General features: G+C 49.0%; 1 protein-coding gene across 1 annotated transcript; it reads left to right on the forward strand.

Moving 5' to 3' along the window:
• Positions 1 to 553: 553 nt before the first annotated feature.
• Efcc1 (EF-hand and coiled-coil domain containing 1) lies at positions 554 to 26,920 on the forward strand. The gene is made up of 8 exons (XM_051203340.1): positions 554 to 1,340; positions 2,389 to 2,651; positions 19,706 to 19,863; positions 21,111 to 21,246; positions 22,224 to 22,386; positions 24,105 to 24,239; positions 25,755 to 25,818; positions 26,709 to 26,920. Exons 1-8 carry the CDS (start codon positions 690 to 692, stop codon positions 26,843 to 26,845), a joined length of 1,707 nt encoding a protein of 568 aa, XP_051059297.1. The 5' UTR covers positions 554 to 689; the 3' UTR covers positions 26,846 to 26,920.
• Positions 26,921 to 27,594: the final 674 nt, after the last annotated feature.

Here is a 27,594-nt window from a genome sequence, read left to right on the forward strand (position 1 = left end):
GAGCATTGGATGCTCTGGAATTGAAGTTAAAGATAGTTGTGAGCATCCTTATGGGTGCTGAGAATTGAACCCAGAGAAAATGGTAGCCAAACAACCCTTTGCCTCATCCCAGCCTGCAAGAAGGAACTCAGGTTTCGCGCCAAGTCTCCTGGAGTCCGAGGGTGACGGTAACAGACAACCACTTTGCTCTCTCCAAAACCCTTACTTGGTATACTTCCAAGTCTGTTTCCTCCTCTGCCCTAGTTAGGTGGGGGAGGGCGGTTGAGGAAACAGTCTGGAGACCAGGCCTCTCCACCATCAGGGGCAGAGGACGCCAGGCAGGTTGCGGGGACAAGGACTGGGAAAAGCACCACTACTGAGGACAGAAGCATTCCTGCCTCTGGCGGCTGGAGCTGAAAAGGCCTGGGTAGAGCAAAAGAACTGCTCCAAGGACTCATTACAGCGATGGGGATGAGAATGGGGAGCGATGGGGATCTCAGATCAAGGCCATTACAGAGGCAGAGTGAAAGCCCACTGCTCCAGCGCCCCCCACCGGGACAAACACAAATGCCCTGCACGGCCCACGCAGCTGTCTGGACAGGGTCCGGCGCCTCTCCGGCTTGGCGGTGGCCGCCCGGCCCCTCCCTCCGCGGACGCGGGAGACTGTCTAAAGGCGCCGTTGGGCCAAGAGGAGTCGTCTGTGTCTGGGCATGGAGGGCGAAGCGGGCGACCCGTACCGGCGACCCGCGCGGCGGACACAGTGGCTGCTAAGCGCCTTGGCTCACCACTACGGGCTAGACCGCGGCGTGGAGAACGAGATCGTGGTGCTGGCTACCGGTCTGGACCAGTATCTGCAAGAGGTCTTCCACCATCTGGACTGCCGGGGCGCTGGCCGCTTGCCGCGCGCCGACTTTCGCGCGCTATGTGCGGTACTAGGGCTGAACGCCGATGGGGAGGCAACCACCGAAGACGCAAATTCCGCAGAGGCGGTCGCTAAGAACCAGGCTGCTGGAATAGTCGCTGGCGAGGACGCGGACGTCAGGGAAGAGGTGCGCCTGGCTCTGCGCGCCGACCCTCCCGAACTCACTTTCCGCCAGTTCCACGCACGCCTCTGCGGCTACTTCAGTACCCGTGCGGGACCCCGACTGCCCCGAGGAGCTCTCAGCGAGCACATCGAGACGCAGATCCGCCTCCGCCGCCCGCGCCGCCGCCGGCGGCGGCCTGGCTCACCGAGCCTGCACCGCAACGCCAATGGAGAACGTGTGGCACATCTAGAAGAGGAAAACAGCAGCCTACGCGAGCTGGTGGAGGACCTGCGTGCTGCGCTGCAGAGTAGTGACGCGCGCTGCCTGGCCCTGCAGGTGCGCGGGACGTCGAGGGATGGAGTCAGGGTCACCCCACCTTGGCCCCACCCCTCTCCTCAGCTGGCCCTCTCCGTTCCCCACTCCACTCCCTTCATTCCAACTTGCACCCCAATTTATCGTTCCTTAAAACTCCACCTTCACACCCCTGTCCTTTCTAACACAAGAAGGAGCCTGTCTAGGCAGTCTCGTAATGACAGGTCAGCAAGCATTCTTCTTCGGGGAGGTTTAGGGAAAACAGAGAAGAGTACTTCCCTTCCCCAAGTCAGTGACAGCTATGGAATCCTTCAGCACCAGGGTACAAGTGAGAAAAGATGCATTAGCATTGAGGGCCAGGCCCACTCTGAGCTACTGAAGTGGAGCCATTGAGCAAACAGCAGAGTTAGTCTGGCCTCTGGGATCAATCAACCAACACTTGAGCCCTGTGCACAGCTTAGTGTGGAGTGCAGCGAAGGTGGCTGGCCTAAGGGGGGAGGGGGCAGAAAGTCCCTTATGGGAAGAGGACCTTAAAAACAAAACAAAACAAAACTGGTGCTATATTAGTGCCTTCTGCACCCTAAATGCAGATTGCAAGATGGCCCCCATGGTTCCTATGTGTGGCATGGAAGTGTTAGACGGGGCAGAGTCATGTGTAGAGTGCCTGAGACTGACTAAAAGGGTCTGTCCTTCTTTGGTGCTCAAGTGTCTACTGGGCACATTGCTTTGGAACACTGCAGTAACAAAAGAGACCATCTCCATATCCAAGGATGGGTATAGTGCACAGATCTCAGGAAGGGTGGAAACACCAGTATGGTGTTTAAGCTGTGCCTTGAGTCCAGAGAAATAGTAGCTGCATATATTGGGTTCAGGAGTTAGGTCGAGAAGTCACGACTTTGGGGTAACAAACTGTGGGTAACAGACTGTGGGGTAACAGACTGTGGATTTCCTGTATCAGCTTTGGGGGGGGGGGGAGTAATGCACACTTGCATTACTGAGCAAGCTTTGTGGCGTAAGGGGAGATCTCCGTAGGATCCGGAAGTGGTCACTCACTCTTGCTTCCCTCTTGCAGGTAGGCCTCTGGAAGAGCCAGTCGGACATCCCAGAAACGGCAGCGAACAAGCTGCAGCGAGCGCAGGGCGCGCTGGTAGAGGCAGAAGCGCGCGCCAGGCGGCTGCAACGCGGACAGGTGGAGGTGCGGCTGCGCACAGAGGAGGCCAGGCAGGCGGTGCGGCGCAGCTTGCACCGAGTACGGGAGCTGGAGGCGCTTGCGCGGCGCTTTCCCCACATGCAGCGTCAAGTGCAGCGACTGGAAGCTGAACTTAGACGTTACAGGTGAGAGGAGCAGCAACTCCGAGTGCTAAACCTGGGCGTACAATCCCGGGCGCTCTAGTGTTCATTCCTGTCTTCAGTATTGGTGCGTGGTTCTTCCATTTCTTAAGTCATTGTGGACTCCATTGCCATTCATTGGTCCATCCCTCTATCTATCCATCCGTTCACCCTTCCGTTCATCCACGAAATCTTTTTGTTACTCGTGAATTGTAATCAGTAAGACTCATTCTTAGCTCTTCAGTTTGATCCTGGTTGTCACCTACTGTTCACTGTGTACAGGCCCTGAACAAAGCACTTTATGGTCTTGCTTCAGTTATTCCTTAGGACAGCCAAGTGAAGAAGGTCCTGTTATGACCCCATTCTTCAGATAAGGAAACAGGTTTAGAGCGACCTTTTGTTCTAGCTGGACCGGCAGGAAACTAAACTTGGGACTGAGGCACTGATTCTGGCAAGGCTGTTGACAGATGTATCACTCTGGCAAGTCACCAGCTTCCCTCCAGTCTGTTGCTCTTGGGTGGAGCAGACTGAAGTCTTTGCAGAGTAGGAGGACTGTGAGACTCTGCCTGGCTATCCTGGATGCTCATTTTTTCACATGGCAAAGCAGGTTCTCCTTTTGAACCTGCACAGCAGCTGAGACCTTCCCTGGGCCATTGTCTACCTGGTGAGGGGTGTGACTGTTAGCAGGACAGACTGAAATCCCTGTCCTGAGCTGCAATCAGGGAGTATGAGACCTCCACAGGAACAGATGTGAGGCAGCAGGTGGGACATGTATGTCCCTGGTACAGGCTTGGCCTGTCCTCTGCCACAGAAGTGGGGACTAAACACTGAGAAAATGGGGACAATAGGGACAAAGCCCTCAGGGCTATCTATCATAGCACATTCCAGAAACTAAACAGGAGTCAACATAGCTGGAGAAATACAGCTGGAGAAGCCAGAAAAGGCCAGGCATCTGGAGCCTGGCAGCAGCATAACCTTTATCTTCTCCTTAGAGGACATAAAACCATGAAAACGGTTCAAGCCGGGAGGGCCCAAGCAGATAGATAGTATTGTCAGAAAGAAAACAAACAAACAAACAACTATCCTGTTTCAGCTATGGCAGCAAAGAAGAGGGACGAAGAACAGAAGACAGCCTAGAGGCCTAGAGGAGCCAGTGAGATCAGTTCTCCCTAGAGAGGGTAATCTGAGCCAGGTCGGGGGAGGACAGCTTAAGTGGTGACTTTGAACCTATGTCCTCAAAGGAGGGACCTCATCCTTGACTTCTGAGGCACTCACAGTTGGGAGAGACTGACCCTGGTCTGCCCCTAGCAGCTCCGAATGTTTGGATAGTTGCTTCCTGTTTGCATAGCTGATGGGCTGCAGATCAGAGCTGAGGTCTGTGTGTATGAGGAAAAACAAATGGTCTCCTTCATTTTGCCTTAAAGTCACAATAACTCATTTATGCTTTAAGACAGGTCTAACATTCGGAGAGAGCTTTACAGTAGAGAAGGAAGATTCCTATGCCTCCCAGCACTTGATCCTCGAAACTACTGTACATGGTAGAGGCCTCGGTCCTCATTTTATAGACTGTGGGAAGGAGAGGGGAGCTGTGAGAAATTAAACATGCCTGAGGTTATACAGCCAGAAAGTAGAAGAATAAGGACTGCCTGCCCCACAGCCAGGGTTCGCCCTTCCAATCTACATGTTTGCCATTGCCACGGTTTCACTGACCACAAGATGGCTACAGTGCCCACAGGTCTTGTATTTACCATTCAGACACACGAACAGGCAGTGCTGGAAGGAGATGCTCTCCCAGGGAACCTGTGCCTTTGTATTCTCCTTCACAATTTGAACCTGGGTCTCATGGGCCAGAACTGTGTCATTTTCTGCTGCCCCCCACAGTCGTGTCAGATGGTACAGGTGAGCCCCAAATACCATCCAAGTTCCATTCTTAAGGAAGCAGAAGTAGCCCTCAGATGAAACACCAAATATCTAGAGGAATAAAACTGGAGAGAACAGGAAAGGCCAGAGGGTGACGGTCACAGGATGCCTAGGTGAGTGAATAGCTCAAGAGGCAAAAATTCTCTGCTCATCTTTTGTATCCAAAGCTACCAGGTCTATGCCAACGTTTTCAGACTTAGAAGAAAAGGAAGGGAAAGAGACAGAAAACCCACAGACACTACAAATCCAACCCAAAGATCATTCTTATTGTATCGCAGACGAGAAAGCCAGGCCAGCGAAGTATGTGCTAGCACAGTTCTCTTGGGTTTCCCCACTACGCTCATCCCCCCCTCCCACTAAATATCCACAGGACGTTTCACAAGCTGGGAGGGTGTGGTGGTCAGGCTCTGTGTGGAAAGGTTCATTTTGGATTGTTGTTTCAGATGTATCTGTATTGGTCCTTGAGTCGACTGATTCTGGGTGACAACAGCATATGGCAAAAGTGTCTCACTTCATGATCACCAAGAAGCAAAGAGAAAGGAGTATAAAGGAACCAGGGTCAGCTATAGCTCACAGGGGCGTGCTCCAGTGCCGGTTCCTCAAGTCAGGCCCCACCATATCCCTTTCACTGCCTCTCAATAATGCCCCATATTATTAATCCATCAAGAGGCTGAGTATAGTGATTATGTCAGAGCTATCATTTCCCCAAAGCAACCCAGACCCCAACATATGATTTGGGAAACATGTCTGACTCAAATCACAACGGAAAGACTGTAAGCTACACATCCCCTCTGCTTCTGCATTGTCAGGCATTCAGATGTCTGTGAGGGTTAAGTTGCAGCCAGCAGGGACAAATGAGAGGCAGGGGCCACACTCCAAGCATAAGCCCTCCCTGCCCTCCTAGGTGACACCTTGCTAACAGGTTCCAAATGTTCTGATGAAGTCTTGGGGGGAAGCATGAAGCCATTTGGAATAACCTAACTTCCTGCTCTAGTTTTCAAAGAGCCTTCTACTCTGATGCTAATTACAGATGCCCTAGAGTTGGAACCTTGTCTACTCAAGGTCTGGTGGATCTATTAAAATCACAGATCAGGAACCTAGCTGAACCAGACCTCAGATTGTTCCCAAGTGTAATAAAAACTCTGCCACTTCTCTTCAGTGACAACCCGATTCCCTATCCGTGCTACCTCCATTTAGTTCTTTTTCAAATCCAGCTTCCTTTTTCCATCCTGCTCTGTCCTGTGTTGTAGGTTCCATCCAATTGTCTCTCTAATTTTTAGACAGTCTTCTGTTAAACAAGACCTCTATATACCATATTCAATCAATGGAAGGTCAATAATAGCCATAAAAGGCTGGTCTATGCCAAACATAGTTCTGTGGAATCACTGTACAATCATGCACATGGCACTAAAGGCACTAAAGTTGAAAGCTCTGGAGAGATGTTTTAAATATATGCAATGTGTGAAGGTTGTACAAATACAATGCCAACGAATACAAATTTGGGTGTCTATGGAGGTCCAGGAGCCATGCTTCTGCAGACTCTGAGACAATCACACTTACTCTTTGGATTGCTATAATGTCTGGGTTTCCACAAGTGTTTTTATGCCTGCTGTCTCTGTTGTGATAATGTGTTCCTGGAATGCTGTGCAATTTTTTGATATAAGTCTATGGCAAAGCTGCAGCCCTTGAGGATCCCAGGGACCCAGAAACAGGGTCTTACCTGCCTTCACCATAGCCTGGAGAACCAAGATGGAATAATAACCACTTCAAATTAGTTTTGAGTTTCCATTTTATTCTTGGGAGAGATTAAGCTTCCTACCTGGGAATTAAATCCCCAGGCCTGGGAATGGAATTTTTATCATATTATGTCATTTGAACTCTGACTTCTGCAGCCTCTTGATGACACAGCAAGCTGTCTTTTGTACCCCACCCTTCTGGGCATTTTATTAGCACCATCTCTTGTTCCTCAATTGAACTAGAGACATCTTCTCACTTCTGACTTTCCTTTGTTCTTTTCCATGTTAAATTTTACCCATGATATCTGTTTGTAGATGGAAGCAAGATTTCCAAAATGCTTCAGGCCACAACCTTGTCCACAAGCTTAAAAAAAATACAGCAAATACACAATTCATTTATGGGTTAAATCATGCTTTATAAGTATGCTCCATGAATTAAGACTTGTGCTGTCTTAGTTAGGGTTTTATTGCTTTGAAGAGACACCATGACCATAGCAACTCTTATAAAGAAAAACACTTAATTGGGCTGGCTTACAGTTCAGAGGTTTAGTCCATTATCATCATGGTGGGGAGCATGGCTGCAAACAGGCAGACACAGTGCTGGAGAGGTAGCTGAGAGTTCTACATCTGGATCGGCAGGCAGCAGGAAGAGAAAGTGACACTGGGCCTGGCTTGAGCATCTGAAACCTCAAAGCCACTATCAGTGACACACCTACTCCAACAAGGCCACACCTCCTAACTGTGCTGCCGTGCCTGTGAAGCCAGAGTACCAAGCTTGGCGGAGGGTGTTGGGCTTGAAACACTTACAGACCACCACAAGAAGTTAAGAAGAAGCTGCTGCCACCGTCTATTACAGAAAGTAATAGGCTTATATACCCAAACCAGGGGATGGGCTAGCATAGGAAGAAGTCATGAGCTACTCATACCTGGGGTCAAGGTACGGGCACTGCACACCAGAAAGTTCTGAAAACATTCAAACAACCATATATACCAAATCCCTCAAGGATACAGAAATGGAATATAAACACTCACCATACTCAGATGGTCTCCTAACCTCAAGAAGCAGGTCCTGGTCAAACATATTAGAACATAGTGTCATATGCAGAGGGCCACAAAGCTCTCACTTGTGCCTTCAGACTTGTAAGATTCCCAAGTCAGACAGAAGTCCCAAGTATAAAAGGGTCTTGGGGTGTAGAAGTACCAAGGCACACACCTGGCCCAGTTCCCACCTGCTGAGACCCAGTAGTCCTTCCAAAGGGATTGCCCACCTCATCACAGACATATAGCTCCAGTCCCCAAGGCTGGCCCCTCTCCCACCCTGCCTCATGTGAACCAAGGTCTTAGCTTCTCTCTTCAGTTGACAAGGCCCAGCAAAGGTTTTTGGCTCCAAGACTGTAGCCATGTGAGGAAGAGAAAGAATGCACTGCGGTAAGAAATAGCTACAGAAGGAACATTTGTACCACCAGTCATAGAGACCATTCAGCCTGTCTGGTCAGGGTGCTCTGCTGACCCCCCGCCCACCTTACAGACAGCCATGCATACCCACCTCACTCTCATTTTCTCTCTCTTTTAATTCCTCTCTTAGAGAAATGAAAGAAAGCTTAGCTCAAACTGACTTGTGAAAACAAAGTCAATTCTTAGAGCCAAAAAGCCTAGGCATCAGGTGTGGCTATATGCAGGTGCTTAAGCAATCGACAACAATCTATTGAGGGTTGAATTCACTTTCAGGCAAGTTCTCTCCCAACACCTTGGAAATACGGCCCCTTGAATCCATCTTGCAGACCAGGATAATTTGATGCTCTCATTAACCATAGTCATAAGCTCACTACTGGATCACATGGATTCCCATGAGGAAATGTAGACACATACAAACACCACATAGCCTCATCAGCGCATGATCTCTGCCTTATTAGGGATTCTATTGCTGTGAAGAGACACCATGCCCATGGCAACTCTTATAAAAGAAGACGTTTCACTGAGGTGGTGGCTTACAGTTCAGAGGTTCAGTCCATTGTCACCACAGTGGGTGCAGATAGACATGGTTCTGGCTACATCTTGATTAGAAGAAGTAACTGGAAGTAACGAGTCTAGGAGAATTAATGACACACTTCCTCCAACAAGGTCCCACCTCCTAATAATATCACTCCCTTTGGGGGCCATTTTCTCTCAAACCACCACAGACTCACAGAACAAATCCCCATTCTCATCACAGGAGCAGCTTACCTTGGACTGCTCAAGGCTCTGGATAGAAAATTGCAGGGAGTGACCTGGTTGGACATAACCCAGGCCCGTTCCCGTGCCAGTTTTCCAGTCTGTAAATGCACTGAGGGTAGTTGGGAGGACTCTGTCCCCAATGACCTGTGTCCCGTGCCAGTTTTCCAGTCTGTAAATGCACTGAGGGTAGTTGGGAGGACTCTGTCCCCAATGACCTGTGTGGCTCTGACACCTCAGTGCTTCCTAGGGAGGGTTCACAGATACATCATCATTCCTACTATCCCTTTCCCCTAACTATTCCCACCAAAGAAACAGCAGGCTTGGTGTTCCATGACCCAGACACAACCCAGGCCTGACAGAAGCCTGTAGGTGGTTGCTAGCCTCAGAAGCTGGAGCACAGGCTGTCCAGAGTGTCCTGGAGGCCTGAAGGACACACTGCCCCCAGGAAGGGTCGTTCTCGTCCTGGGTATGAAATCTCTGGTACATTTGTAGCCTTTCTTTCTCTTGGGACCTCCCTTGCCCTGCAGCCAGCCTTCAGAACACCTAGCTAGAAGCTCAGAGCTAGCAAAATATACAGAACATCCTTCTCCTCCTACCACTGAGTGGGCCCCAGGGGCTGGCCTGGTCTCTGCGGTTTTGTTGTCAGGAGGATGAAAAAGCCAGGAAGGGAGAGAGACAGAGGGCACCTCAGTCTGAAGACCACCATGAAAGGCACACAAAGATGAGGCCATTCGAGGGTTAGCTTTCCTCTCGCCCACTGCAGCAGCCCCGCCTGACCTGGAGGCCACGGCCAACCAGTCAGAAAGACAGAAAAGAGGACAAAGCAGGGCCTGGGGCATCTGTCCTATTGTCCTTTGAGGCCATGTGGGTAGCTGCTGGTGGGAACAGACCCTTCTTTCAGGGACAATGGAACCCATAGCAGAGACAAGCTGGGGAGAGGCCCAGGCTCAGAGGCCTGAATAACTCAAATTCAAATCCCAGCTTTGTCTATGCACTATGCAGGACCCAGAGATGTTTCCCCCTTTTTGGGCCCAAGTTCTTCATCCATTAAGTGAGAGAAGCCTCTGTTCTTCCATTTTGGTGTACATTCTGTGTGGAGAGGGAAGAGACAGAGCTGAGCAGTGGAGCATGACCCTCAGCAAGTCCTTCTTGCCTCCAGGATCCTCAGTTCCCTTATCTGTAAAATGAGATAAGAACAATGCTAACACCCACTTCTGAGTGTTTTTGCCAAGATGCCCCACAACCTGGATAACAGCTCACCCTAAAACTTCACTTTACCTATTAACCGTATACAGGCCCTGTCTCCAGCAGCCACGATTCAGTGTTTAAATCTGGGGATGCCTTGCCCGCTGCAGGTGGCTCTTCCCTTAGGTGATGCTGACATTCAGGCTGCATATCACTTGGGTCTTTCTGTCTGGGCCTGGGAGACCCACTGCAGAACACAGGGCTGGCATGATATGCAAATGGTCTTGACCTAGATGAGGACAAGCCATACGTTAGAGTGGGGAGTAGGCAGAAAGCCCCAAATGCTGCCTTGTGGCTATCTCAGCTCTGCCTGTTTGCCTTCAGCCCAGCACTGCCTCCAGGTGGCTGTTCTGGCTTCTACCCCATGCCCAGCTCCCTTCCAGTCACTGACACACACTCAGGGCCAAGGTGGCCTTCTAACCACTGAAGAGAGCCGGATGGCTTCCCTAATCACAGCCTCTGTAGCCCATTTGCCTTGGCATTCAAAGCTCCAAGGGATCCAACCTGTGGCCTTCACTCTACCATGGCCCACTGCATTGTGTCAACCAATCCACTTATCCTATGAGTCTACTAGGTCCGTCTCTGGTGGCCATCACAGGTCTCTGTCACATACCCCACCCCACTAAAGTAGTTCCCTGTTATCTCCACAGTCTATCTTTCCCATCATCCCTTTGCTCTGTGACAACTTCTTTCTATCTCCCTGGGGCAGGATAAGCCATGATGCCTGGGTCCATTCTTGCTAAAGACAGGGTTGCCCCATAATATGTTGTGGAGGATCAGAAGACAGTATCAGCAGTGGGCTGACAAGCGGGAAGGCCACAGGCCCCCACAGAACCAGAGACTGGGCATCTGTCCAGCAGACAGAGGTGCCCAGAAGACCCCTGGGCTACCCCCATGCTGCCTTCGTTGTGGCTTGTTTCCCACTCCCCCTAACAGCAACGCTGGGTCTTCTTCCTGCTGTTGTTCTCTTGTTTTCACATGCAAGTCTCAACCTCCGGGAGGTTCTCAACTCAGGAAATACCTCACAGCAAAGGAAGCCACTGTGTACATCCCCCAGGACCTCCAGAGAAGGCTATGGTCTGATGTTGACACCAGACAGCATGGGGATAACTGCCATCTGAGGCTCCTATCACCCCCATGACTTAAAGAAATTTCCAAGGCTCAAAAGACTGGAAGCCGAGAGACACACCTGTGACCCTGTCCATCCATTCCAGAAGAAGCCAAAACCAACGTGAGATGGCCTCCATGTCTTGCAGTAATGTGTCCCTTGATTCCAGGTACAGGTTGTTATGGTTGCAGATGTTTTAGGACAGTCTTCACTTGCTTTCAGATAGAAGATATGACACTGAGCCCAGGAGACCCCAGAAGCAAGGTTGACAGGGGACTTTGCCTACTCATGTGCCATGCTGTAAACTCCAGGCTGGCTTCACCCTCCATTTAAGTAAGCTTTATCCTTGTCACAGAACAAAGGGACTTCCAAGACCACCTCCCGGAAAGAAAACCTTGCTGGAGCTTGCTATAGCCATTGTAATAAGTAAATGACAGATGGCTAGAGGTAGCTCACCCTCTCCAGCTAGAGTCTGGTCCTATGGGGCTGAGATGGGTGGAGGTGGCATGGGCTCAGGTCAGGAGCCAGCATTTCTGCTGTGCATGAGGCAGTGTGCCAGAGTTCTTGTCTACACAACCTCATTTCATCTCACAAGCAGTGCTGTAAGTGGTTTATTAATGATAAATACTAAAGATAATACTTCCAGCTGCAAGTCACACAAAACCAGCTCATAACAGCTTAAATAATAGCATTGTGCTCTCGAGTATAAAATCCAGGAGCAAGTAGTTCTGACAGCTAAGAAATGTGTTCAGAAACATGCTTCTCTGCCTTCCTTAACCCATCAGCTACCCTTGCCTGTGGGATGGTCACAGGGTTCCAGTGACTGTGGCTTCCCATAGACCTCAGGGTACTTTCCCACCCCAGTTTATCCTAGGGCAGCACTGGGACAAAGGTGAGGACAAAGTTGTCAGTTGACAATCTGCTTCTGACAAGCTTGGTAGAAATCATCACTTAACTCACCAAGGCAGAACCCAACCCCATGCTATCTTGGAACAACCTACTATGGATTATTTTTCACTTTTAGAGATTTAAAGAAATCTCAAATGTGAAAATGTCATTAAATTCTTAGTGTTTGAAGAGATTGTCTAAGGTTTTCTGAGAATACAGCTATCTTTGTCATCCAAGCATCTCTATAGCTGTTTTTGAGCTTCATGTATACTTAAAAGCCTGGAATATTTTCAGAAAGAGTTTGTCGGCTCCTGAATTAAATGCCAGTACCTGGCATAGTACTTGCCCAGCATGTGCAGGTCCCAGAATGCATACATACATACATACATACATGAGTACATACACGACAACACCCATGTGGCTGCCTTGGTGCCATCACATCTGCCATTGGGGTGCCCTGTGTGTCCTGAGTGGGAAACTTGGATGGGGTGGGAACCAGCTTTCTGCCTCTCTTCCCAGTCCTCTTCCTCCTGTAATGTCAACTGTCACTAGTCACCACACACACACACACACACACACACACACACACACACACACACACCCTCAGTTTCATTGTCTGTGGATTCAATCACCAGTAGCAATCACAATCTGAACAGGGAAAATGCCAGAAATAAGTAGTGCATAAACTTCACATTGCACACTGTTCTGGGAACTGTGACAAAATCCCATGGCATCCTGCTCATCCATGCTACATGTGTTACCCACCCACTAGTCACTCCACAGCAGTCTTCATTGGTTCCATCCATGTCAACTCAAGACAAGAGTCATCCAGAAAGAGGAACCCTCAATTTGAGAAAATACACCCACCAGGTATCTGATGGCATTTTCTGATATGGGGGGAGGGTCCAGCTCTTTACAGGTGGTGCCACCCCTGGGCTGGTGGTCCTGGGTTGTATAAGAAAGCAGGTTGAGCAAGCCAGGGGGAACACGCCAGTAAGCAGCACCTCTCCGTGGCCTCTGCTTCAGCTCCTGCCCTGACTTACTCAATGACGGAGTGTAACCTGAGACTTGCAAGATGAAATAACACTTTCATCTGCAGCTTGCTTTTGGTCATGCTCTTTATCACAGCAGTAGAAACCTAAGACAGGGTGTATTTCATTTGATGTAGTAACTATTCCAGTGTGATACAAACCACTAGTCTTGCCTCTTTTACTGTACCTGGTTTATATACTATACCTTCCCAGAGGTCTGCAGTGCAGGAAAACACAGTGAGCTCAGAGCCTCACAATGCAGGCATCTATGCATCATATGAGGACCCCCTCAAATGAAGGGCTCTGCCTTCCTGATGTGTGTGTTTCTTCAAAGCATGAGTTTTCTGCTTGCATGGATGGTACTGTGTGCTCTCTTACTCTCTCCTCCTCCTGTTCCTCCTCCTCCTCTTCCTTCTGCTCCTCTTCTTCCTGTGCTCTTCAACTGCTCAGTGCTGGGTTTCAGACCATGTTGCCTGGTCCCTCAGCACACCACTTCTCCCTTACACAGGCCTCTACCATCCCAGAGGGAGACACCCCCTCCTTAGATGACATTAAGCAAGCATCATCCTATGTGCCCCAGGAAGCCCGTGTGACAACACCCAAGAGGTCATGGGTGGGGAAGATAACCATGCCCTTTGACCAAGAAATACAGGGCAGTCCACAGTGTGCTATAATGTGATCAAGTTCTTTTATCTTATGATTTTTGCTTTTGAAATGAGTTGTTCACCCTGGGTCACAAATTCATTCACTGTGTGTTGTTCTGTTTACTTTTTCTTCATGCTTAGATCTTAAGTCCACCCTAAGCCACTCTTTGAAGGTGTGAACTGGGGTCATTCCAGCTTTCTCTACATGGCAAGGGGTGCCATCTTCAATTACATATGATTTAGAAACCCAGTTGGGCTTTTCCTCCTATCAGTTTCATCATCAGTTAAATAATTCCTCCCCAAATCTGGAGCTTTCTTAGTTTGTTTCCTGTTGTCATAACAAAACACCCAAGGCTGGGTAGTTTGTAGAGAACTGAGGTTTATTTGGCTTGGGAAGCCCCAGAGAATGGTGTCAGCATCTGGTAAGACCCTCACACTGCAGATGCCCCTGGGCATCACATGGTAAGCTCAGTGACACTGACTATTCTAACAAAGTCACTAATACCCTCAAGGGGACTCCCCCACATGATCTCATCTAATCCTAACCTCCCTGCAAAGGTCCCGCCTCCAAATACCATCAGTGTCTTGATTTGGGGATTAAGTTCTCAACACACATTCAAACCACAGCAGGGATGGTATGGAGAATCTTGATTATGGTATATTTTGTGTTTATATGAAGAACAGAGTCCAGTGCTGGGCTCAGATCATTGCAGAAAAACAAGCTTTTTGCCACATTAGCATAGCAAGGAACTGAACTAGTATTCCACAAATGAGAATTACATTTCTGGGGGAAATGACTATAAACTAGTTGCTTACCTTTTAGCCAATGTTTTAGATCCACATCCCCTACTGGACTGTGCTGTTCAAACGTGAGCTAGAAGTTTCCTCTCTTTCTCTCTATACTCTCAAAAGTGGCATCAGAGCTGTGTGTGGCAACTGAGCACATGGAATGTGAGCAGTATGGTATGGTGGCTAAAAACAATGTATTTGTATTTTTGCTTAAGTTTAATTATTCTAAAGTTAAATAGCCACACCTCCGACTGGTGGTTGCCATATTAGACAGTGTAGATCAGATTCAAACTGTGGGGTCAATATAAGGAAACAAAATGAGAGATGGAGATGACCTGGTAAACAGGAAGGAAGCTGTGAGCAAACATGGGATCTGGCATCTGCTGAATACCAACTGTGTGTCAAGTACATATAGCCCCTGCCCAGCCCCAGCCCCTACCCCATAAGCCAGGGTGGCCTTCTTCCTCTGAAAAGATGGTAAGCAAGTCTCAGGACTGACCCACAGCGAAAACCACCACCATGAGGGAACATAGAGGAAAAGACAGGATCCTCCTAGGGCACAGACATAGCCTTACAGCTGACCAGTACCTTGCGCCTGTCCACAAAATGTCACCAACATGGAATAGGCTGGCCAGGATGACACAAGGCCAAGATCAGGGAACAATCAGGAACAAGGGGAGGCTGTCTGTCTCCTCAAGGACACTTTGGAGGCTTGTAGGAGAATGACTAGACACAGGGCTTCTCACACCCGAGGTCCTGACAGGAAAATGAGCCCCTGTACCCCGAAGCTTCTGCATGGCCAGCTGGCCAGTGGTGTGTGAAACACTTCCATAGAATGATCTAAGATCAGAGTTGAACTCTACATGATGAGTGAACAATTTTCTGCAGTTATAATATGCAAAGAATTTTCCAAGAACATGAGGCTGTTTGTTTTGTTTGGAATTCCCCAAGAGTTGCTCATCATTTCCCAACCACATCACAGATGGTGGAAGCTGCACCCTTGCTGCAGAGGGACACTGTAACTTCTGACACTTATGTCTCTGTGAGTCTGTGTGTCTACCTGCCTGCCTTTCTATCTGAATATATTCTCTTAGCCTGTGCTTCAAACTGTTAGATATATGAAGGATGCCAACAATATCCAAGTAAATATTACCCTGACTCTTTCCAATTTAGACTCACTCATTATGTATAGTATCTGAAAACTTCATTATATCTGAGTATAAAATCTTTCATCCCATTTAAGTTACTGTTAGAATATTATGTCATTAATCTTTCAAAATAAAAAGTGGGCTATTTATCCAGATTGCTTTGAGAAAGCAGAGAAATGCTCTATAATATCTGAGTTAGTCAACCTTCTGTCATGATAACAAAGTACCTAAGAAGCAATTGGGGTTGGGGCTGAACTGGGTGTAGAGCATGGGTTTAGCATATGTGAGTCCTTCTGTCTAAACCCAAGCACAGAAGATGGGGGATAGGTATTTGGCTCATGGCTATAGTTGTCCATGTTCTTGGTTGGTTAGCCATGCTGTTTGGGGCCTGTGGTAAGAAACTTATCTTTTAGCCTTTGTTTTCGAGCCACATCCATGACTGGACTGTGCTGCCCTGACATGAGCTAGAAGATTCCTCTTTCTCTCTGTACTAAAAAAAAAAAAAAAAAATGGTACCAGAGCCATGTTGGCCAGTATGGTTGGGTGGCTAAAGAAATGGATTTGTAACTTTGCCTGTGGGTAGGAGGAGACCAGGAAGCAAAGAAAAAAGGAAGAGATGGGCGATGGGAGATGCCCATTCCCCGGTAAGGAGACCACGTGGAAATACATAGAAATGGGTTAATAATTAAGACAGAGCTAGCCGATAAGAAACAGAATTGTATCTAATACAGAGTCTCGGTGTGTTAATTGGGGCTGGCTCGGCGGCAGGACAAGACCAGGCAGTGGGCGGAAAAACCATACTCCTTACAGATGGGAACCCAATAATGCCACCCCCAGGAACACCCTGAATTGCTTTATCCCATAATGCCCTACCTCCTAAAAGTCTCCATCACCTCCCAGTTAACAGCAAGCTGGCACCAAGTCTTCCACACATGGGCCTCTAGGGAACATTCCAGATGTACACCTAGCAGCATTGTGGCTTCAGACTTAGTCTGAAAGATACTCGGCTCTCCGTGCAAAAAAAGTCTTCCTGGGAAGAGCCCTGCTCTAATGATGCCCCAAACTGCTTGTTACTAGTAGTTGAGCATTTGCTAACCCCCCAGACTCTCCCAAGACCCAAGCCCTGTTTGCCACATGTATGGAGTGCCTGATATTATTAACATTTTCCCTTAAGTTGGTTCCCTCCTTTTACTTTGTTCTCTCTCTCTCTCTCTCTTTCTCTCTCTCTCTCTGCAGAGCTAACATAGAACCCAAATGCTCACACATACTAGACAAAATCTATCTCTGGCTTATACCTCCAATTCAACTTAAATAATTTTAAAGGAAGTCACATCATACCACTATCGTACATTTTAAAAGATAATAAGATATATGAAATTAATGTGCTTACTGTTTTTCAGAGACATTGAAGTAAATGCATAGCTGGATATACAGCTCCCTGTTCATCTAGGTGTCCCCTAAACTCACCCCAAATGTCAGTGAAAGCAGGTTCTCTATTACTTCATTTCATCGTCATAGGGCCCTCAGTGTCCAACCCAGAGTGGAGCCCACCATTGCTCACTGGTGAACAAGCCAGGAAATGAAATGAGGCTACTCAGAGGGGGGTGATGGAGCAGTAGAGGTCACACAGCAAAGCCATAGTCTCCTGTAGGGTAGTGGCAGCTTCTGGGGCCTCTTGGCATCACAGAACGAGGATGGAAGGGAGGAAATGCAACATCTGGCTCCTGTCAGACTGTTTCAGCCCCTGGGTTGGCAGCCAGATGTAGCCATGGACTGCAATATGGAAGCTATCAGAGGCTCAGTGGTGCTCCAGGAGGGTGTGGATGTGACCAGCTGGAGGGAACACCCAGGCACACAGAAGACCTGGGTCTGAGGAAGAGTGGTAGTCACCAGAGTTCATTTCTCCAGGACCATCAAGACACTAGCAAGGCCTTCCTGGCCACCAACATCCTGACATCTCCCAGAAACACCCTCACTCTACTGAAGAATCCAAAAGAGAATGGTACCTGGTGAAGTCAGGGTTCCCCTAGAGAACACAGCCAGGGAAGGATGTATAATATGTCTCCTGGTGACTTAATAAGCATGTCTGCAGCTGTGTTACCCATAGAGTACTCACTTAAATCCCAGTTAGCAGACAAAAGTTACATGGGACCCTCAGAAAAGGGTTCTGCCTCTGAGGCCAACCTAAGGTTCTTGGAAAATTCTGAAGTTTTTTCCTAGCCTTTACTCCCTCACCATGACCTGCCTCTCAGGTCATGCCCCAAATCCATGTATGTGACCTGTAGTCCCCAAAGCTGACAGTGGCTATACTGTATCACTCCAGACCTTCCCTTCCCTGGAAAAGGGTCTGGAGAAGTTCAAGGGTCTTCTATTTCTGAGGTAGACAGATTGTTCTAATTCTCTGTCTCCATTTCCTTCTCTGTGAAATGGGACAATGACTTTACTTATTGCTATGGTTGAAATGTGAAATATTTGGACACTTAGCCCTGAGATTTCTGGGGAGAGTATGGAACTGTAAGGGGATGAAGTTTTGTTGGGGGTGAGGGTAGCTAGTTTTATGTCAACTTGACTTAAGTCAGAGTCATTTAGAAAGAGGGATCCTCAACTGGGAAAATGTTGCAAGCCTGTGCTGCGTGTTCTTATTTAGTGATTAATGTGGGAGGACCCAATCCTTCATGTGTGGTGTCCCCTCTGGGCGTGGTCCTGGGCGGTAAAGAAAACAGACTGAACAAGCCATGAGGAGCAAGCCAGTAAGCAGCACCCCTCATAGTTTCTATCAGCTTCTGCCTCCAGGTTCCTGCTTTGTGTTCCTGTCCTGACATCCCTAGATGATAGATTACAAGCTATAAGATGAAATAAGCATTCTCCTCCCCAAGTTGTCTTTGGTCAATGTTTTATCACAGCAGTAGAAACCCTGACTAGAAAGCAAGAGTGGTGGTGGTGATGCATACCTTTGATCCCAGCACCTGGGAGGCAGAGACGGGGGGGGGGGGGGGGGGGGGGTATCATTGTGAGTTTGAAGCTAGTCTGGTCTACAAAGTGAGTCCCAGGACAGCCAGTAAATAAATATGTTCATTTTATGTCATTTTTTTCTCTATTATCTGACCTTGTAAACTGCAGGGACGTGGAAAACAACTGTTCAAAACACAGGGACTTTGGAGTATCAAGGAGACTGATGGGGAATGAAGTGGGTTTTCCAAATCCCAGGGAAGAGAAATTGATTCCTCAGTTAAAGGCTTTTATGGCCAAAACATCTATAGAATGTAATTAAAAGTATGTGAAAATCTGATGGAAAGAAGAGTCTGTGAATCTAGCCAGGCATGGTGGTATATGTCTGTAATCCCAACATGGACAACAATAGTGAGACTCTGTCTCTTTTTTAAAAAAAATTAAGTGAAACATGTAAACTTTTGAAAATTTCACACAGGGCTGGGGAGATAGCTCAGCCATGAAAAGCACTGGCTGCTCTCCCAAAGGAAACAGGCTCAATTCCCAGTTTCTGCATGGTTCTCACAACCATCTGTAACTTCAGTCCCAATGGATCCAACTGACACCCTCGCCTGGCCTCCATACGCATGTGTACTGCATAGACATACATTCAGGCAAAGCAACCATATATATAAAATAAATTAGTTTTTTAAAAAAAATCATCCCACCAAGACTAGAGAGATAGAGCAACAGTTAGGAGCACTCTTGGTTCTTGCAGAGGACCTAGGTTTGATTCACAGCAACCATATGGTGCCTCACAACCATTTGTAACTCCAGTTCCAGGGGTTCCTACACTTGCTTCTGGCTTCCATGGGCACCAGGCACACATGTGGTACACAGACATATGCAGGTAAAACATTCATACACATAAAATAAAAATAAACCTTTTCTTACATGCCTACTATATTAAGTGCAGAATTAGCTGGCTGCAGGACTGGCTAGCTCAGCCTCTAAAGATGTTGGGGCTTTTACCCAGATACTGTGCAGCTCTCTCAGATAGCTGTTCATGGTTACAATATGACTGCTGCAACCCCAACTACAGCATCACCACGTGACTGTATCCAAAAGCAGAAAGGACATTTCCCTTCTCATGATTCTTGTTATACGGATGGAAACCTGCCTCTTAGTGTCTGCAGATTTTGCTTTGCATCCCATTGCCTAAAAGTGGGTTTCATGTCTGTTCCCTATTGGCAAATTAAACTGAAACATATCTTAACATTCTTTCTGGTCTATGGGAGCCTGACTTTGGCAGGACAATGGTGGTAGACCATGGGTGGCTTACCTGTGCAGAGTAAGAAATGGAAGAGGGTGGCCTCACCTCTCAAAACATATCTCTCCCCTACCCACAGGTCAGAGGGACCTCAGCTCCTAAACCCCTCACAAGCCAGTGTGCACCCAGGAGACAAGAATGTCGATCCTATGACTAGAGGAGTCAGAGGTGGTGACACCAGCCCAGGGGGAGCCCAGCAGCCAGATGCCAGCTTAAGGAGCAGAGACACAGATGAAGGTCAGTTCCCAGGTGCCCAGCCTGCTGCCAGGCCCATGGTCAATGAGGCCTTGCCTCATTCCTGCTCTCAAGGGCTGAAGCATCAGTGCCACCTTCAGCCTCCAGACAAAACCCCACTCTGCTACTCAAGCTGGCTTCCAGCACCCTGAAAGGCCTGTTTTCTGGTGTCTTCACAAGTGCCCGAACCTAGGGTATCCAGGCAGCTCACCTCTACAGTGTGCCAGGGACTGGGTCTCCATCCCCCACTCCCAGGCTCAGAGCCCTTCCAGCTACCCCTGCCTCCAGCACCAGAACAATGCAGATGAATGACGGGAGGAATCAAGGGAGGGATATATGCTGTCAATATTAGGAATAGTGCTATGAAAAGTCTTTGCAGTGGAGCCCTGAGAACCCATGGGTGAAGCCAGGAAAGGGCAATAGATGTCAACAAGCTTCCCATGAGGTAAGGTATCGTTTTGGTTTTAAATGTTGCTTCAAGCAGAGAAGTCTGAAAGTGTCACACCAGTCAGCACAAACTGCTAGGCTAAAGGAAATCATGGGCTCTCAGAAGAGCCTCTAATGCCTGCCCCCACCCCATCCTGAGATCACTCACTCTCACTCTCGGCAGGAGTACTCTCCCTGGCTCTAGCCCAGAACTGGGGGCTCAGTCTTCATCTGAGTTCACTTTGCACAAACACTCACTGACTCCCATGTTGTCTTTTGAGGGTTCCCAGCACTTCCAGAACCTTCACTGTGGCTAGAGAGGACCACCTCTTATTGGCACAGCCTGACAGATGCCCAGAGCTGGTGTAGAACAGGGTCAGGCTCTCTAGGAGACTTTGATCTGCTCCTGAGGAAAAGGGTTTTGGCTGGACAATAGGACAGGGCAGCTGTCATCACCCACTCTAGTCAGGATGGAGTTCATCAAAGCTGTTGGGGATCATGGGCCACATATTGGAGAACTGGGAGTCTTTCTGTCCTGATACTAACATCCTGCAAAGCCCTTATCCAGTTCCCTAATCCAGGTCACTTGGCCTGAAATGGAACTGATGCTCTCAGCCCTGAAACCAACGATGCATCCTCACACGTCATCCTAGGACACAAGACAGTGGGGCTGTATCTCAGGGACTCCCTTGCAATTCCCAGGGCCCTGAGCTAGTAATGGGAAGAGGACAGTGTCACCAGTGCCTCCCTTTACACGTTCCTGAGGAGGGCCAATGGTCCTCACGTTGAGCCTCCAGTTCCTAGATAATATGTTTCCCCAGCAGAGGAAGAGCAGCTGTTCCGCTCCGTGGAAGGCCAGGCCGCCTCTGAGGAAGAAGAAGACAGGTGGAGGGAAAAGTCAAGGCCCCCAGAGGCCCATGTCGAGGTACCTCTGGTACAGCCCTCGGGCTGTGTGAGTGGGTAAGTGGCTGGTTATCCCTGCCCTGGCAGTGGAGACCAAAAGCATAGAACCCCCAGGAAGGCAGCTTCACCTTGCAGGGCCCTTCACACATGCTTCAACGTGAGATGCTGACAGTTTCAGGGCACAGCCATACTTGGCGCCTGACAACCCCGTTGGGAGTCACAGCTCAAATGTGGGACAAGAACAAGGATGGAATGAGAAGACCCTTAAGAGCATAGCCTGTGGACAAACTCAGTTCCCACCAGCCATCACTCTCTTGACCACTACGCCAAGACCTGTTCCACTCCTGTCACTTCCTACAATACAGTTCAAAGCCCCATCCTGGCCCTGGCTGGTTCTTTCTCACCTACACATGGGCTTTGCCTTTGTACCATCTTAGAAGATAATAAAAACGAGCTCCATACCCATGGATACCTCAAATTGCCTGGCTTTTCTGGGCCTCGGTCTTCTTGTCTTAAAAGTGGGTCTGTAACACTGTTTCCGAGGACATGAGGTCAGGATATCACATGTCTTCAGGGACAACATGTGGCTTTCAGGGGTGACTGTATCATCCATTCTTCATGTTCATACAAAGCACTTGTTAAGCACCTGCTTGTGTGCCAGGCAAAATAATAAACAGATGACTGCCATGGGCCCTCTGCTTTAGGGAATACTTGAAGACAGGGGAAGGTATGAGGAGAATCAGAAGGCAGTTCTGTCAAGTGATGTAGATGGTGTAAGAAGGGTCCAGAAAGGAGCAGCAAGCAGAAGCTCGGGCATGCTGGAGGGCCTTGGGAGTCCATGGGCTGAGGCAGGCTGAGTGAGGTGGGTAGGAGGGTGTGAGCCAGGTAGTAGGGGACTCCTCCAGCAGTCCCTCTGAGAAGCAAAGGAGCCCCAAGACGATGCTGAGCAGACAGGATCCTTTACAACATCTGCTTGCAAAGGCTGGAACACAGGAACAGCAGGTCCCTGCAGTTCCGGCTTCTCCTCTCTGCAGGTGTGATGAGCAGACAGCTGAGATGCTCAAGACTTCTTTTGGCCACTGTCATGGTGCTGACCACATCTGCACCCTAGAGCTGGAGACCTGTGTCACAAAGCTTGGGGAGCAGCTGCAGACCCTGGGCTGCAGTGGAAAAACACTGGGAACCCCGGAGGAGGAGGTCAGCAGGGCCCTAAGATCCCAGGACTTACAGCTGGAGGGACTTGCGGTCCTACAGCCCACTCGCAGAGCTGTGAGAGGGGTGTTTCCTCTCATTTCACTTGATGAGAACTTTTAATTGACAGTTACAGAATCCCATACCAGATTAGCTTGGTTACAAAGCAGAAGCTTACAAGAACTGAGGAGACAGTGGCATGGGCTGCAGGCATAGCTGTCCAGAGGTGTAAACATGGTTGTCACCTGCTGTGTCTCTCTGAAACCTCAGCCCTGAATCACAGACTGGAAAATCTAGGGATCATCCAGGATAGAGTTTTAATAATGTAAACATCTCTATTTGTGATTCTAGAACCAGGTAATATGACGGCCCATTGAGCAGTGAGTGTCTAATGCACATAGAAGGGCTAGCCATGTCCCTGTGAGGAAGAACAGATGGGTAACAGGAAACCCCAGCTTCCTATGGGTCATGTGTTTGGGTAAGGATTAAGGTAGATAAACTAGCACTCCAGGCCCACTGGGGAAGTCACCCCTGACTTCTTCAAATACACACGACAGCCAGGTCTCCCTGACAATGTAGAACTCTGCCCTAGAGATCTCCACCCTGTACTCTGGGCCCCAAGGTGGATGCTAAGCCCCGAGCAGTGAAAAGCCTTGCGTCAGAGCAGGGCTCCACATATGCTAGAGCGAGCTTCCTGACTTTGGTGCCAACTCTGATACCTGTGTGACCTTGTTAGGGTGCTTCAGCATCTCTGTGCCTTGGGGTTTCCACGTTTGTAACAATGCCACTATGCATGTGTCAAGTGAGTAGATGTAGGTAGTAAGCTCTTGACAGCTCAGCTCTGATCATTGATGTCTGGTGAAGACCCCCCCCCCAGGATTCTAGGTTAATCTGCTATGTTTTGGGCTATGTCTATATTCCCACCCTGATGCTATTCCCTGAGACCCTGTTCCTGATACCCAGGATCTCCCCAGGAGAGAGAAGCTGTCCTCAGGGAAGGGCCATTGTTAGATGTGAAGTGTGAACTGGCAATCAGGGAGCACCAAAGGAAAGACACTGCTGTCACTTTTCTAAATAAACTTCAAAGTGACAGAGCAGGAAGCTCCAGAACAGGCCAGCCTCTAACCCTGCCTGCAGTGGGTAGAAGCACGGAGTCTTTTGTCCTCCTGCCCAAAGCCAGAGGGAATCCTGAGCATCCTGGTACCAAGAAGTGCCTGTCACATGACAAAGCTGACCTGGGGGTGAGCGCCAGACATTTCCTCTGTTGTCAACCTGGGATACTGGTGTGGTAGTGCTCCTGGTCACACTGCTGCAGAAAGGTGGACAGATACCCAGAACGTCCTTACAGTCAGGGACCCTGGACAAGACGGGGTGGGAACTATCCACTAGCTTGCAGTGTGTTCCTCCTGTGTAAGCCAGTCATGTGGCCAACAACACAGCTCCACCAAAAAGAAAAGAAACCAAAAGGTAGAAGAGAAAAGAGAATGAGTCCTTAGATTAGAGAACGGTGTGTGTCTTCTTGAAACCCTGCTCACTGTGTGGTTTGGGGCAGGCACTTAGCTTCTCTGGCCTCAGGGTGGTTTGTCTGCACAGTACCTTACACGCAGGAGGCCAGACTAGGTGATCCCTGAATGTATCAGGGAGGCCAGCCACCTTGCTAGGGAGCTATGAACACCCATCGTGGGGAAGGGAGAGTAGGGAATGCACCAGGTCCTTTTCCGCAGGCAGAACTGCAGCAGATGGAGGCTGAGCATCTGAGGCTGGAGCTGCAGATGGTGGAGACAGAGCGGGTACGACTCTCGCTGCTGGAGGAGAAGCTGGTGGACGTGCTACAACTCCTGCAGAGACTCCGGGACCTGGTGGGGACCTGAGGGGGATCCTGGAGGGGAGGGGAGGGGCTGGAGGTGAGCTAGGGGATCCAGAGGAAGGTGACGGTGAGGACCCAGGACAGTCTATAGGGGGTCTAAGGGTGACACAGTGGGGAGTTGGGGAGGCTGGGAGGCTGAGAGGCTGCGAGGAGCCTGTATGGCAGGCAGGCCAGGGCTCTGGTTCTCTAGTCAATAGGTGCTCCTCCATTGACAGATACAGAACGGTGGCTCAGAGAAGCCGCCCAGAGAGGAGAGGATATTTCAGATCATTTGAGGAGTCTGATATAACTGTAATCAAAGCCCAGAGCTGGCTTTGATTCACTGGGTTCACAGGTTTGGAGCCTGTCCTGGAACTCGCTCTGTAGACCAGGCTGGCCTCGAACTCACAGAGATCCACCTGCCTCTGCCTCCTGAGTGCTGGGATTAAAGGTCTGCACCACCACTTTAATTTTTATAGACCAAAGGAGGATAACCAAGAAAGAATTTAAACTAACATCTCTTTTAAACATGGCTGCACGGCTGGGGAGATGGCTTGGTGGCTAAGAACACCCAGTGCGGGTTTCAGGGCAGCCAGGACTATATAGAGACTTTATCTTCAACAAGCAAAAACAACAGTGTATCCACTGCTCTCAAAGAGGGCCAGGGTTCATCTCGACACCCACATGGCAGCTCACAACGGACTGTACCTCCAGTCCCAAGGGATCCAACACCTTGTGTCCTCTGCTGTCACCCAGTACACACATGGAACACATTCATACATGGAGGTAAAACACCATACACATAAAATTAAACAAAATCATCTAAAAAATAAACATGGCTACAAATTATTAAAGACTAGCAGATGGCACAGTGGTGTCTGTGACCTCAGCACTGGAGAGGCTTAGGCAGGAGAATTGTCACAAGTTTGAGTCCAGCCTGGCATATTCCACCTCAAAAAAATTGTTTAGGTTGTTTTTGTTTGTTTGTTTGTTTGTTTTAGACAGGATGTAACATCCCTGGCTGTCCTGGGATGAACTTTGTAGATCAGGCTTGCCTCAAACTCGAAGAGATCCACCTGCTGCTGTCTCCCAAGTACCAGGATTAAAGGTGTGCACCACCACCACCAGGCTCAAAAAATTTTTTTAGATTAGCCAGGTATGGATGGCACACACTTTTAATTCCAGCACTTGGGAGGCAGAGACAGGTGAACCTCTGAGAGTTCACCCTTGCTATTCATCAGGCTGCCAGGAATATGGGTGGCCCAGGTCTAGTCCAGTATCATATATCCGGGCAGACAAAGAAGGACGGGAAGGACAAGAAAGGAGGATGGGGCAGGAAGGGAAGATGGGGACAGGGAGGGAGGATAGGGGAAGGAGCAGAGGATGGGGACAGCAGGTCATAGAGAGGAACATGGAGAAGGATGTGGGACCAGCCCCAAGGAGCTTCATGGACGTTTCCAGGAGTCTCTACACACCACCCTCTGGATAGGACACAATCTGATCAAGCCTCTCTTCATCTCTCTTGAAGAACATATCAAAAAGAGCCTTGGGGAAGATTTTGCTGAATGCCCTGGACCGGAATCCCTCACAGGGTAGGCAAGGGTGCCTTGTAGAGATTGGATGGCAGCTGTAGGGCATCTGAACCAAAACTCTAGCATTGTTCTAAGCCCTGGTCTGCAGAACGGCTACTCTGTTCCCACCCCGAATGCTACAGGCCATAGTCCAAGCAGACTTCAGAGCAGAACTGAGCTGCAGAGGCTCCAGGCAGCTATGACAGCTAGAAGCAGACATGGAAACAGCAGAGAAGGGTGGTGTTGCCTGCTGGCAAGTCAGACTGCACTGCTCACTGAGCCACTATGGGCCAGCCCTGAGGCCCATGGTGCCTCTGTGCTTTAAATCCTCCAGCTCTGACAGCTGACCTATCAGAAAGGAGTTACCCCATCACAGTCAAGAACTAGCCAGCCAAGTGCCTGGGATTTGCCTAAAGCTCCAGGCCCTGTAGCCTCTGCTGCTCAGCAAAGCTGTGTTCCCTGAAGCTGACCTCGCATCACAGGGCCTCGCAGGGAGATGGACAGCTAGTCCTTCTCATGCTGGCATGATCTTAAAACAGTCTATTATCAATTGAGATGGAAGTATCAAGTACAGTGGTTCTAAACTTTCCTAACCCTGTGACCCTTTAATACAGGTCCTATTGGACCTATTAAACCATAAAATTGTTTCATTGCTACTTCATAACTATAATTTTGTTACTGTTATGAATCATAATGTAAATATCTAATATGCAGGACATATGATACATGACCCCTGTAAAAGGTTGTTTAACCCCAGGGGTTGTGACCCACCAGTTGAGAAACACTAGTCTAGGTATTAAAAAGGAGCATAAAGGATATGGCTGGGCAGTGGTATGGGGCAAGTGGTAGGCAAACAACATGGAAGACTCTGTGAACCAGATAATGAAATCTACCCTTTTGTTTCTCCCCAGAAGGTATATGTGACACCTTGGCCATCCTGGACACCTTGCACCAAGCCTTGGTTGACTGTGAACTCCTGCAGAGAAATCCCTCAGCACCAACATCCACAGCTGCTGCACACATGAACCCCTCCCTCGTCTCCTGCTGAACTTGCTGCCCAGACATGAGCTACCATGGTCATTCTAACCATCATCAGACCAGCCTTGACCACAACCAGACTTGCCTCCATGGTCAACCTGATAACCATGGGACTAGCACTAGCAGTCACGGGACCAACCCTTACAGACTGACCGCCATCACAGTAGCCTCCTCAGTCATCCTGAGCCTCCTTGGTCAGCCTGGCTACCATCTGAACACTCTCCACAAATGGTTTGACTGTTGTCACTTTCTCAGAACTCTGGCAACCAAGGCTCCTTCCAAAACTTGGTCTGGCAGCTACTCCTCTCTTGGGCCTCTCACATTCTCACAGAACCCCCACACTAAAACTTGGCAGTTGCTAGATCAGCCTGAACCTGAGGCTTCTGCCCTTATGCTGGGCACAGTACACAATACATTCCAGAATCTCTGCCCTGCTTTCTCCAGCTCACTGACCTGTGTTATTTGACCTACTCAAGAAGGGCCAGTTCTGCATCCTGATCAGGCTATATGTGTGCAAAACTTAGTGTGGACAAATGTGCATGGAAAAAAATCCCCAAGCACTTTGGCAAGTCTAACTTTGTGAGCTCTGCTATGACCTCACAGGAAAGACAGAAAATCATGGAATGCTTCTAAGAGGAAGAGGCCTATGACCAGTGTGGACTATAACTAGTGCACCCTGGTTTTTGTTTTGCTGTTTCTGGGGTGCCAGGGATGTCCCAGCACTGCACAAGCTCACCCACCAAGCACACCCTTGACCTC

Source organism: Phodopus roborovskii, unplaced genomic scaffold (assembly GCF_943737965.1).
Source record: "Phodopus roborovskii unplaced genomic scaffold, PHOROB, whole genome shotgun sequence".
NCBI classification, from domain to species: domain Eukaryota; kingdom Metazoa; phylum Chordata; class Mammalia; order Rodentia; family Cricetidae; genus Phodopus; species Phodopus roborovskii.

Bases quoted from the DNA above. Each gene is read 5' to 3' on its own strand.
- Efcc1 (XM_051203340.1), top strand. From the start codon at position 690: ATGGAGGGCGAAGCGGGCGACCCGTACCGGCGACCCGCGCGGCGGACA. The intron at 1,341-2,388 runs GTGCGCGGGACG...TCCCTCTTGCAG, and splicing joins CGCGCTGCCTGGCCCTGCAG to GTAGGCCTCTGGAAGAGCCA. The intron at 25,819-26,708 runs GTAGGCAAGGGT...GTTTCTCCCCAG, and splicing joins GGACCGGAATCCCTCACAGG to AAGGTATATGTGACACCTTG.